General features: G+C 42.7%; 1 protein-coding gene across 1 annotated transcript in view; it reads right to left on the reverse strand.

Annotated features, from left to right (window-relative positions):
• MYO1E (myosin IE) overlaps nt 1-13,193 on the reverse strand; it is an 81,039-nt gene that overhangs the window by 4,820 nt on the left and 63,026 nt on the right. Inside the window, exons 20-26 of the mRNA XM_088519723.1 lie at nt 12,356-12,470; nt 11,444-11,613; nt 10,831-10,976; nt 6,303-6,449; nt 5,101-5,258; nt 4,346-4,438; nt 1,481-1,685 (exon numbers count right to left, since the gene is read on the reverse strand). Coding sequence (XP_088375849.1) covers nt 1,481-1,685; nt 4,346-4,438; nt 5,101-5,258; nt 6,303-6,449; nt 10,831-10,976; nt 11,444-11,613; nt 12,356-12,470 — 1,034 coding nt within the window. The remainder of the gene's footprint in view (nt 1-1,480; nt 1,686-4,345; nt 4,439-5,100; nt 5,259-6,302; nt 6,450-10,830; nt 10,977-11,443; nt 11,614-12,355; nt 12,471-13,193) is intronic.

A 13,193-nucleotide genomic window follows, 5' to 3' on the forward strand; every position in this document is an offset into this window, starting at 1 on the left:
CCGCTGCAGGGGAAGGGAACACCCTTCGGCCAGCGGGAAGGGGAACGCGGCGACCGTCTGGAGGATGAAATGCTGAGGGGGCAGCTGGGTGAAATAAGGGTTGCTAAGGAGCTGTGAAAGGAGAGCTCTGGCTAGAAGAAAGTCTCGATTTCTTCTTGTTCCTCGCCTATCATTTTGCTAGAGCTGTAGGAAAGGCGCTCATCTGAACAGTGGGCTGCTTTCTCAACAAGGCTGAGGAGCAGCCTCCCTGGCCCCAGCACAGCGGGCTGCTGAGGTGGATGAACCCCATGTGTTTGCTTGAATAGCTGTGGTCTGCAGAAAGGTGTCTGCTCTAACCATTGCCCTGGAAAATACTTCAGCCTTGTGGACCTTATTTCTATCTGTTGATGTCGTCTTTCTTGTTGATTTAACATGTCTGGGACATCCGACTGTTACTAGCAGTGTGTGGTGGGTTTTTTTGTTGTTGTTGTTATTGTAAAGAAATACAGTTACCTCAGGATTCAACCACACAAATAGGAAGTGATCAGCAAAAAAAGAAACATAAACTGCTTACTCAAGAATAGCTTTTCTTTGCTAGAATTGCTGAACAGGCAGCAGTCTTTGACAGATTCCCACCACAGCAAAACCCCACTAATCAACAAGAAAATAGAATATAAAGGGCTAAATTAGAAATTGTTAACTAAGGAAAACTTTTTACATTTTGTGAGGCCTTCAGCATTCCAAAGTTCCCTATGACTTTAATCCAAATCCAGTGTTTTGGTAGTTACGGACGGGTGACAGCATGGGAAAATCTACAGAGCTTTTGCCTACACTGCATTTTCAATCAAGATATGGAGCAGCTGCTTTGAGAGTTGAGAATGCAGTTGTGTTTTACTCCCTGCCATGCCCTGACCACAGTGGCTCCTTTCTGCCACTTCTGGTGAGTGTGTTGATGCCTTTGACAACTTTGCTTTGGAGAAATTCCTGGCCACAGCACTAAAGTTGCTCTCACACTAAATGACTGAAATCTTGCATTTCACACAGTTATCTTCCTGTCAAGTGTGTTAATTCAATACTTTCACCTTCCTGACACTGAACTTGACACTGAGCTATACCCAAGCAGTGTATGAGGCAGGCTACAACAAAAGGACCATGAGCAAGAGCTTCTGGGCTGACAAGGGCCATGGTGCACATGGCAGCTACTTTTACTGAGCGCTAATGCACAAGGGGTATAAGGCGTGTGCCAAGTGTTTTGTGTGCTTTATGTAGAAGGTACCATGCAAGTTTAAGTTACTAATACTGGAACTGGTTCACCTTCATGCCTAAAGGCCTATGAACTGGGATGAGTATGGGAAGATGAGGGGACCTCTGGATGCAATTCAGTAGCATGATCTGGTCATCCATGTACACAATATAACTTTATCAGCCATGAATGGTTTGAATGCGTGAAGCAATTTACAGAAACTGACCCTTTTTTTTGTGAGCTCACGTAAAAACTTACCCAGCTGCTCCTTGGTCAGGTACTTTCAGGAAATCCAAGCTATCCGGTTGCTCTGAAATCCTGCCCGATCCTCCTGATAGCTGCCGTGGTAACGAGGGCCGAGTCATGCTCGTGTACAGGTTCTTCTGACTGGCCCGTTGATTCACTGGGGCTTGGGGATGTAGTGCGGAGTGTGGGGCAGTTATTACTCCATTTTGATGATGACCTAGAAGTAAACAAAGTGTGAACATGCCCAGCCAAACTGCAGCTTAGAAAAGATGGCCTTCTCAGCTTTCAGATGGCCTCAGCTATCAGAGACCTTCTTAAAAATAAAGACGTGTCACCTATGCATAAGTTCAGGTTGACGGATGGGCTGATGATTTAATCGGTTCTTGCTCAGGCCTGGGCCATGTGGCTGGAACCTTACAGGTATGTGGGGGGGACTGGCAGAGCTCAGCTGAACTCAACCTCATTAATGTTACCTAATGTGTAACTACCGTACCTTTATTTAAAAGCAATGCATTTTTTTTTTTTTTTATCCAGATGGTCTTAAGCTAAAGCTGTGCAGAGGTACTGGGCTCTGGATATTTATTTAAAGGGGAATAAGTTCCTAAAATTCTCAACTCTCTGAACGCTTGGTGACTTTTTTTTTAAGTTGATGCAAATATTTGCTTATTAAAAAAATGCTTGTTAAGCGGCTTGTTCTTACTTCATTAGCTCAAATTGACTTTGAATTTCCCAGATGAGTAAAAACGTAAATGTTCTTTAAAAAAATTTGCCTCTAAAAGCGAATTTTAAACAAATCCCCTCGTGTTTTTAGCTACTTGCAGGATCAGGGCTTAAGGAGTTCCATTCTGCATTCTTTGCATTCCTAAAACTCCCACTGAATTAAATGGGAGCTATGCTTATATTAAAAATTAGATTGGTTGCTCCTGTGTGGTGACCTCTTCTTTTTCTGCTTGATTCTGCCATCTGAAAATCAGCAGAATAAACAGGAGAGGAGAATTCCAAATGATGACACTAGAGGAAAGCCGGCTGTAGTCAGCTGCCACTCTTTGCTTCTGAAGCTATGGCAGCCCTTAAATAGCCATAAATTCATACATAAAACTCACTTTGTGGACCAAATACATTATTAAGCTAGCAACACCTGTACATTGTGGTTCTATAAATAAAGATTTATTTAATTCTGATCATTTTATATATATATAATATATATTATACATATATATGTGTGTGTATGTAACCAGCCTGTTCAGCTACTGCACCACTGTAGCTGCAAAGAAGATATGAAAAATAGCAGAATACATTTCATATGATGAAGGATGATGGATCACAGTGTCTTTCCACAGTGTGGAGGAAGGATGAGGAAAATTGTTCATGACTTGCAAGGAGATAGATGCGCAAATCCCCCAATTGCCTCAGGCTTCCCAGCAGTCCTGGCTTTGGAACTGTCTTACACCAGTTGTCTTTTATCTCTGCTTCCAGTCTATTTTACAAAAGGGGGTATTTTTCTTTTTTAAAGTAATATACGATAAGGTAATTGAGTTGAAGTCTGGATAGAAGATTTCTGCTCATGCCTGAAATGGGCAGAAGGGTCAACACGGCATTTAACTTTAGTAGTTGCACTTGTCCTGATGGGAGGCCACAGAGGTACCCATGGTCATGACCATCTGCAGCGTAACGTGAGCGGAAGGTGAGGCCAGCACCTGGCTGCACAGAGACACAGGGCTCCTGAAAGCACCATCTCCTGACTCACCTGTTCAGCAGCTGCTACACGGCTGGTCACAGGCCACACTGCAGGTATGGGCATCCACCAGAGATGGAGCCCTAAGTACAAATCTACATTCCAACCATTTTAACATGAGAAACATTTGGACTTGGTTTGCTATCATGAGGCTTTCTCAACCTAACCAATTATATTTGCTTTTTCATGCAGCTGTAAAACTACTGAAAGAATCTTTGAAAATTCTGTTAAAACAGATGCCTCGTTCTAATTCACTACCTAGGTGTAACTACCTAGTATAAACCCAGTAGTGTTCTCTATTAGCAGTCAGAAGCAGTGGTCTGCAGCCTGGTTAACAGCTACAGTAATTTAAATATCTTGCTGCTTTACTACAAGCAGCTCTTGCAGACCATACATACCTTAGCTTGACTCATACTGCTATGAGGCTTTACTCACATCGAGGTACCTGTTTAATTTGGTGACCAAGGTGGGTTGTACAGCTGAGTTACACTGTGCTCCTCTGAACAGCAGCTGACTGAAAGAGAACTCTTTGTAAAAAACACTCTGGGGACTGTAAGAAAAAAAACCCACTTGGGAAATGGTGGTCAATGGTGCATTGTTCTCTCCTCTGAGTTCACAGGCTAAATTAATCATATCTTTCAAGGGCAGAAGTGAAACACCCTAATGACCTCAAGCTCATGAAATAAACTGCTACTTACTGGTATGGCTGATATGCTTCAGCATTTAGCCTATACAAAAGTCATTGCATAACAGGACAACCAAAACTGTGTTTCATATTGCTTTGCATATTAGTTATGGAACTGAAAGCAATTTCATTGTTAACGATCGTCTACATTTGTGTATATTTTGCTCTAAAAGGGCAAATGAACAAGACTATGGGATTACTTTTCTACTTAGTGTTTTAGTAAGCGGCTGAACATGGCAGCACCCATGACAATATCGGCATGTTGGTAGGATACCAGTCTGTCACCAACCTTCAACAGCATAGTTGATTAAATCCCTTTTCAAATCTATACATTCCAGTTAGGATCATTCAAAGAGTATTTGGAAGCTTTAACTATGAATTTTTTTACTGTGAATAAACAGGTTAGTAAAGAGCAAGACAATGTGGCAGTTGGTTGTTGCCCAAGGCTGGGACTCACCAGGCGGCGGCGGCGCGGCTCGCATAGGGAACGTCCCGCCTTGCGACCTGCCCGAATGCCCTCTGCTTTGTGTAAGGTTCCGTCTAGTGGGGCCTGCAAGAAACCAGCACTGTCTCATCATCCTGTCTGGATTAAACTCATTAGGAAAGCTTTCTGGCTACCAGACCTCTCCTCTGTCATCAAACAGGACTGATCTTTAGGAAGAAAGAATCTGTCCCTGAGGGTGTTTGTTGGCCAGGTTATGTTCAGGCTTTCAGCACAATAAGGGTGACTCGGGCACATTACCCCTCTGTGATCCAGTTCAGATGAGTTTCATTTAGGCTGCCTGAAGGCTGCTGTAAATGGGACCCAAAAATACCTTTCCCTATATCACAACTTGTCTCCCATCCTGATGCAGACCCTTCTGCATCAGCAAGGCAGCAGGAACTGCAGGGCCTTAGAGTCTTCTCTAAACTGCTGTGCTGAAGTGCTCTGCGTACTGTACCTGGGATTAAACAGCACATGCCCTTTGCCAAAGAATTTGATGCCTCAGAAAAAGGTCACTATAGACTGGTGAAGGAAGCAAATTCCAGAAAGACTCCAGAGCAGCAGGGAAAGCTGTTGTATCATTACGATTTATAACTTGATCTTTTCAGTGTTAAATAGAAAACATTAAAGAACAGGCTTGAATCTAAATGTAACAAAGGAGAGGAAGTGTCAACCATTCCCTAAATTTCCAAACCATTCACTAATTTTGAAAGGTAGTTCATACTTACGGGAATTCTTTGGTAGCCCTGGGCCAATGCTGATCTGCAGCACCTTGTTGCTGGGCTTGAGAATGGCTATATCGCCATGGCCTTGCATAAATTGTACTTGACGAGACCCACCAGAGCTCCAGGGCCCCCAGTTCTCCTTTTTCAGCTTCACTTCAAGTCTAATATAAGCACGTGAACATAAGTAAAGAATTCAGAATACATTTACATATGAAATCAGGCCACAAGCACTTAGCAGCAGATAACATCATTATAAAAAGGCTTATGAAGATAGCTACGACTGAGACCCTGCATGCCTGAGTATGTGTGCTAACATAAAACGCCTAACTACATCGGCTTTATGCTTTTTTTTATTAGTATTATTGTTCTGCATTGCTGATGCCTTTAGCCAGCCTAGCAGAGCTACTCCAAGGAAGCCGGAGCGCATCCCGGGGATGGGGGCTGCCCGCGGCCCCAGCCAGCTGCCTCGGGTCTCACCCCGAGCCGGCGGCTGCACCGCGATTAGATGCCCTAACGCGCTCCAGGAGTGCGGCTGATGTGTGTTCCAGGAGCGTGCACATTCTTGCACCTAGACTTGACTTGTCCTAATTTAAAGGAGGTTTCTTTTCTTTTTTTTTTTATTCCACATGTGTATGCTGTTTCTAAGTCCACCCTATCTAGCTGCACGACATAAACACTAACAAAACCAGGATTGGGCTTGGGGAAGACCCTAGAAATGTAATACATTACATTTTGCATGAATAAAAGCGGTTACTGTGGGTACTGGCTTTGTGTTCCCAGGCTGTAAGAGTTCCCAGGCTGTGTGAAATTACAGCAACAGTTCACACTTCACCATGTCCTCCTGTGCCATCAGAAAACTAATCATTTTGCATTATAATTTATAATTCTTACAGTTCTTTGAGGGACATAAAATAATTATGCAAATCTCAGGCTTGTTGTTGCTGATCTACGTCAAGGGTAGGAATATAAACAAAAACATGTATTTGTTGGGCTACTTTCCTGTATGTCCTTACAGCTAAGATAAATGGACATCATCCACTCTGTAGCTTTGCAGGCTTCTTTTTGAAAACTGTGCACAGAAACAATGAGGCTACTTCAGGCCCCCTCTCATCCCGCAGTCCTCGGCCCTCCCCTCTTTTCCTGCCCCAGTTAAAAAAAAAAAAAAAAGATTATTCTTAGAAGCCCCTGGTAAAAATACAACTCACGTATTGCTAAATTTCAGAGGTAGTTTTCTTTGCGTTTTCTCTTCATATCGTTTTGATAAAAGGCTTAAAAATTCAGTTTTGAAGACTGATTCAAGCAAACTATCATATTCCTGTTCATGTAGAATGAAAATGTCATCCTGCATTGGACTGAAAAGAAAAAGCAGATTCATTCAGATTAAAATTGCAACAGCACATACACCCAGCATTATAATGAGCTTCCCAAAGTATTCACAGCTAATTTTAAAAAAGTTTAAAAAAAAAAAAAACTACAGCGCCTTGCTTTCAGAAGTGGTTAATGGAATACCCAAAATAATCTTTTCTGAGAGATACAAATGCTAATTTATTATTTTAAAGTAATTAATTTTATCATAAATCGAGGACATGTGCTACAGTTTAAAGTCCACACCTTCAATAATGGCAAAAGAAGTGACTAGAGATGATATAGACCCTTGAAAGACACTAGTCTAACAATAAGACTGCAGCCCAAAGCAGTGTCACTGTGAAGGAGAGCTCGGTGCTCTCCTCGCCGGCGTGGCCCCCGGTTTGGCGCACGATGGCTGTTGGTGCAGCGCCAGCCTGGGAGCAGCCCTGCACCTCCCGGGGACACGGCCCGCGCCGCGTGCGGACACGTGCAGGCGTCTCGCGCACGCAGACGTCTCACGCAGAGGGACCTGCGCCCTCCCCGCGACGCCCCAGTGTGAGCAGCCCCCAGGCGGCCCCGCGGCCCCGCAGCCCGCCTGGCGCGTCGCCTTGCGTGAGCTGCAACCGTCTGCAGCAAGGCATCCCCAAGCCTGCTAAATAAGTCTCTAACACCTGAAAAACGGAATTCTCTCTTTGTTAGTACCAGCTTGCAGAAACAGGGAGGACAGCAGTGCTGGCAGGAGCGAAACGCCAGGGCAAGGGACTGCCCCATGGGCAGCCCCACCAGTGTGGCATGAAACCTCCAACATCATGTGCAATGCATTGATCAGAGCTGTTGTGCTATCAGAAGGGGCTGCCTTCCCATCTTTACTCCTCTCTCCCCCTTTTTTTTTTTTTTTTCCCCATGTGCATGTCTGTCCCTAATGCTAGAACATCCTTCCCACCCCCTTTTCCTGCCAGATTCAGTTTCAGTTTCTCTTGCTCTTCAGTTTCCATGACCAGGTCACAAGGCAGCCCCTCAAACACTAGTGCTAGGGATAGGAAACATGTTTGTTTGCAAGAAGGGGCACTGCAAGACTTTTGACAACCATGTTGACCCAAGACATGCTTAAATGTAGGGCAAAACACTTCCCTGGCATGATACTTTCCCCAAACAGCACAAACACAGTTAGACACAGTGCTGACAATGGTCAACTCAGTTCAGTGTGCATTAACACTGAGATTAGACCTCTATCTTGGGCTATTGTTAATGAAGACAGAAGCGCAGCTCCTGTTAGATATTCCCAGCAGGGCATGTGTGGCTCCTTTTCAAGCTGCTTTACAGAACTGCAAGGAGACCAAAGTTTCTCTGCTATTTTGTTGGTGTTGTTGGGCAAATTATTATTTGTTCTGATAGTGGACTAATTCTACCCTACGCCTGTGCAGACAGAACCATCTCTGAGACAGTTACAAGGTAGGTATGTATACTTTTAAGAGAAAAAAGCTGAAAGCAAAAGAAAGACGTAGATTTGGCCGCCAGTCTAACTGTCTGAGGAAGGGGTTGGTGCCAGAATGACTTGTAGCAACTTCCTCCACAGCTTCTCAGCCTCAAAAAGAATCCCAGAATTGTTTCACTCAAGAGCTACTTAAAGGACATTAATATAGTGAAGTTCCTCTCGTCAGCAAGCAGCTCCCCAGCATAGCACACGCTCAGGGTTATGAGACAGCACAGGTGAAGAACTTGCAGATTTGTCCATTATAGCTGGACTCACACTTGGACTGTTACCAACACCCATGGGCCGCAGAAGTTGAAACTTGTACACTATTTTTAAATGAAATGTGCTAGTATGTTGTTTTCTTATCTATTTGCTTCCATCTCCTCTTCTGCTGCCATTACTAACATCAGAAAATATTATTCTACCCCTGCAATTTCTTTCCACACATTAGATATCACCTAAGCAAAAGAGGAAATCTCATTTTGCATTTCTCCTTGGAGAAAGGAACCTTACAGATCCTGTTGCATTTAGAATGAAGATTTAATAAGTGATGTCAGAATTTTCTGCAAACAGCTCCATACTAAAACCTGCCGCTAACACGTCACTCAGTGTGTCAACATCTGCATCGTGCAGAGGTCGAGGCTGTCAAAAACTGGCCTTTCTGCAGCCTGGGGAAGGGAGCGCCAAATAACTCCCACTGAGAAACAATTTATTCAAATGGTGTGCAATAAAGCAGCCATTGATCTCTAATACAAATCGATACAGACACTATTTCAACATTTCACAGTGACTGCACAGTGAGTAATTATAGCACAGAGGGAACTGTAAGGAGTTTCAGCTGGGAAAGGAGCTGCCTCCCTCCCATTAAGCCCTCTCCCCGCACACTGCTTTCCCATCACCTGGGAATGGCAGCTCCCCCTTGGCGCCTCTCCCGCAGGTGTGTCCCATCACATCTCCTTAAATAGCAGGGGACAGGAGAGCCTTTCCTGCTGCCTCTGCTCAGCTGGCTGTGGGGGACAGGGGTTCTCTCTAGAGCTGTGAGTATCTCTTCCTTTATTTTGTGCAAGCTTAAGAACAACTTTGTTTATCTGCTAGAGATGCTTTTGATATCGGATACAAGATTACAAGTCTATAATGTATTAGGTAAAGCATGAATTTTACCGCTACCTATTCTTTTAAAAGTTTAACCTTCACACTTTGTAACTCCTTTCAGCATGCTACTTATTGTTTAAGTAGCAATTAAGAAACCAATGTTCCTTTTTCTCCCTTCCATTTAAAAAAAAAAATACAATCATTTGCTTAAAATATAATATTACTTGGAAAACAGTACAAACAAAAATGTGAAACTTCAATTTGTTATGAGATATCAAGGCTGCAATATAGACAGTAGCTAAAACCCATTCCAGGTAAGTTCACGAAGAACATGATTTCAATGGCTTCCTTCTTAAAATTTTTGAGATTCCTTTCCAAACCAATCAGAAATCAATTATTTTAGAGGTATAAAGACTTTTTTGGAGAATAGGCCATAGTCTTGAAAATGATTGCAAAAAAAAGCAATTTAGAGAAGAGTTAATTCATTTTTTGATTTGAGCCTCACATGTCTGAAAAATTGCCTTCTCAAAAAACACATGGTTGGTAGTGTATACAGCACTAAAGGTTTGATTCTGTTCTACTACTTTAAAAGACTCTAATGTTACAAACCCTAGCACTCATTGCTGTGTGTTCCGGGGTTTTTTTGGGTAGCTTCTACAGGCAGTGCTGTATTATTACTATGTTATGTCAACACGAATTTAAGATATATCTTGACTAAGTCCTATTTTGAACTTGGCCCGTATTAACCTGAAAACACTGAAAAGGCCTCTTGTGCCCCTTGGCTTTGTTTTTTTGGGGTCCTTTTTTTGAGTTTTCTAGAGAATCTGACAAGATACAGTCCTGAATCTGCTTCTGCTTTCAGCACATACAGCAGCCAATGATTTCTACAACACAATAATATAAACAAAGTAGGCTTAAAACATTTTTAAGTCATAATACAATATACATCTCTTTTCAAAGCGCAGCACACTTGCTTTTACTTCAGGAAGTCTTGCTGAACCATTATTTACACGGAGAGGAGTGTAACAGCTTTCAGTAACTTGGCAGACGGCCGTCTCTCTGGCTGACTCAGTGTGAGGATGCTGTGGAACGCTCCAGACCCAGTGCGAGCGTCTGCCTGCAATCTGTTCAAGAGCTGTGCAGCACAGTCCAGTCTTGCAGCAATAAAATGGCAGGTTTCACTCCTTTTCAACCTAGGTCTCCTGCAGTTGCTTGTTCTTGCAACTTTTCTAATAAAGGTGTGCAGTAAATAAAGCACGGGGTTTGAAGAAGCCATTGTGTTTGCCAACACGCTTCAGACTTCTCCCTCATCATGAAATGGTTATGAGTCAAGAACTCAGCAGGAATGTGAAATCTGCCATTTTTAAACACTGTAAAATATCTGAGAACATTTCTGATTTTGGCATTTAAATTGCACTTGTTGGCCTGTTAAATTACATTCAGCTGCCAGCCCCAATAAACTGCAAGAACAAATACAACAGTATACATAGCCTTTGTCCCCTTTCAAAGGGACAAAGAGATGTAGACCACAACACACTTGTCTCATGGAAAGTCTCTTCCTGGTTTTACTTACTCATCTAACTGGGTTTTTCCCAGTTCTTGGTAGAATCCTCAGCATTTTCTGCACATGTTCGTGTTCATTATAAACATAAACATCTAGTTCTATAGCACCCTAAGAAGGGCTGGCAGTGACAGACAGCTTCAGCTTTGCTCATGTACAAAATTTAATTGAAATAGCTTATGAAACTGTCCTCATCAGTCGCTCATTTCCCCTGCCCTACACAATTGTGTCGGTGGAAAGATGTTTTCAAGGTACTAACCTCAGAGAAACAGAAAGGATTCTCTCTACTTCCATCCTCCGCTTTATGACTTCCTTTACTTGGCCTTTCTCAGGACCCTGCTTTATCTTTTCACGCCCAATCAGGTATATGCACTTTGGAGTAAGGACAAGATCTCGTTTCACACCCTGAAATACAAAATCATTTGAAGATATACAGCTATAAGGAGATCAGCTCCCCAGTGTCATAGAGCTACTCAGTAGATATACAATATACTGTGATTTAGGAACAAGGTCACTGGCTTTGCTTTGAGTAGGAAAATATTGAGGTGAGCAATCTCATGGCCTGAGAGTCAGACCACGCTGGGCTGAAAAGTAGCCTTGCTTCCCATTTCCAAGTTGATAATTTTTTTCTGTCTAATAAGTCTCATGAGCTGTTTGTGCAGGGACAATGGGATTCAAAACAGCCAAGTTAGATCAGGAGTGTGTGACTGCTTCCCTGTGCCAAGTATCACATGTCTTTCGGGTTAAGGACAGTACTTTTTCAAGCTGGTCTCCTAGGTGGTTGTGGAGTTTCAGTTTCTGTTACAGGATGATGAAGACATCTGTAACTCCCTAGCAGAACGGATATTACTGGGTGTTCTTTTTACTCCTACCTTAAACCGCCTGTCGTATTTGGTGACAGTGTCTGCAAAATCAATCTTCTCCCGTTTGCCCACAAACTGGCGCAGCTCCGGATGGTCTTCCATGCCTATGTAATCTCCCATAAAATTCCTGTTAATGCTGTTTCGTCTTCTCTCCTTTTTGTTCAACAATAGATCGGAAGCTTAAATAACAAAAATAAGAAGCAATTTGTAGTATTTTCTGCACAATTTTCTAAACTCGTGCTCTGAAATTGCTAACAGTTTCAGGCAGAAATTGAAGGAGAAGTGATAATCAAATTTGTTTATAATATGAAGAAAATAGTGGGAAACTCCTAATCCTTTACATAAGGACCAATGGATTGTGTATGTGTCTTTTTTTTTTTTTTTTTTTTTTTTAAATTCATTCCTACTGAAATACACTGGTAGCAGACTCGGCAGTCCTGATGCATCAGCAGCTCTTTGGGAACTGTGGAAATTCTGACTCAGTATTTGCTGCTGGCAATTAAAGGTTAACTCTTCCTAACCTGGAATGTTAATTTATATTTCAAAAAACTAAGCTGTAAAATAGGTGTTCCACCATTTTCCAGGAAAGTAATCAGGCATTACAATTCTTGTATTGGTTGGTTATCAGCCCCAGGCCACTGAGCTCCTGTACAGTGGGCAGTGCCAATTTTAATTTCTCCTCAAATCCCTGATTTCTCTCCTGTTTTAGCTTTGTTTTGAGTGAAGTACCAAGAAATTAATGCATGCAGAGCAGGCAACCTCAGCAGGGGCACCTCAGGGCCAAACAGTCTGCAGTCATTCCCAATCCCTCATCAGTGCAATAGGTTGCTCTATAGGGAGGGAGTCTTTTCCTTCATCTCTTGTAGCACTCTGTTTCTGGAATCATATGTGAAGGATCTGTCATTGAAAATTAGCACCTACCTTCTTCTCTCATTTGTACATATTTTTTCCTGGCCGCATACTTTCTCCATGCCTTCTGGATGGCCCGGGCATACCCATCATATTTCCTTTCCCTCATCTCTTCCAACAAAAATAGCTGCACAAAGAAAACAGGACAGTGGATCAAGCCTTTTACAAGAAAGGAAAGCTGGGGGAAAGGCCGTATTTTACTTTCAGCTTCCTGGTGTAAATCAAACTAGACCTCAGCTGTTGCTTCTACTGCAACCAAGGGGTCCAAGAATGTTAGAGAAACACATTTGGGAGAGATCTCTGAAGCCATGACTTGTCCTGGCTTATTCTGGTCTACCCACCAACCTCGACACCACATTTTGAAGGCAGAAGATGATGGGTTCTCCCCGAACTGCTGTTCCTCAGGGTTCACCAGTGGGCATCCATCCAGTCTCCAGCTCCAACTCACCATGTTCTCAAAGATTCCCATTTCTGTCAGAACCTTTGTGTGTTAAGGGGATCAGTGCCATGTGTAGCAGAACACTGACATCATATGCCCCTTCCTTCCTCGTCTGAATTTGCTGCTGGTGTGTCCATTCACTCCATTCTTCTCCAGCAGTTAAGCTTGCAGGCTAGCTACCATCTTTACAAGTCTGATGTTACATTTTGTTATTATACAATATATGAATCTAAACTGTTAGGGGAATTCAAAAAGAAATGCTGATTTTTATTAGAAGTGAAGTTGACGGGTATCCCTTAGTTTCTGAGAACTTGCCAGGTCCGCTGAAGCTTAATGCACTAGAACAACTCTGTAATTACTGTAGGATATAGTATATTTCACTTTAGCCTTTTACATACAGCAACTTTGCTT

The sequence above is a fragment of the Tinamus guttatus genome, unplaced genomic scaffold (assembly GCF_059628265.1).
Source record: "Tinamus guttatus ecotype Peru unplaced genomic scaffold, ASM5962826v1 Tinamus_guttatus_pri_ptg000004l, whole genome shotgun sequence".
Classification (NCBI taxonomy): domain Eukaryota; kingdom Metazoa; phylum Chordata; class Aves; order Tinamiformes; family Tinamidae; genus Tinamus; species Tinamus guttatus.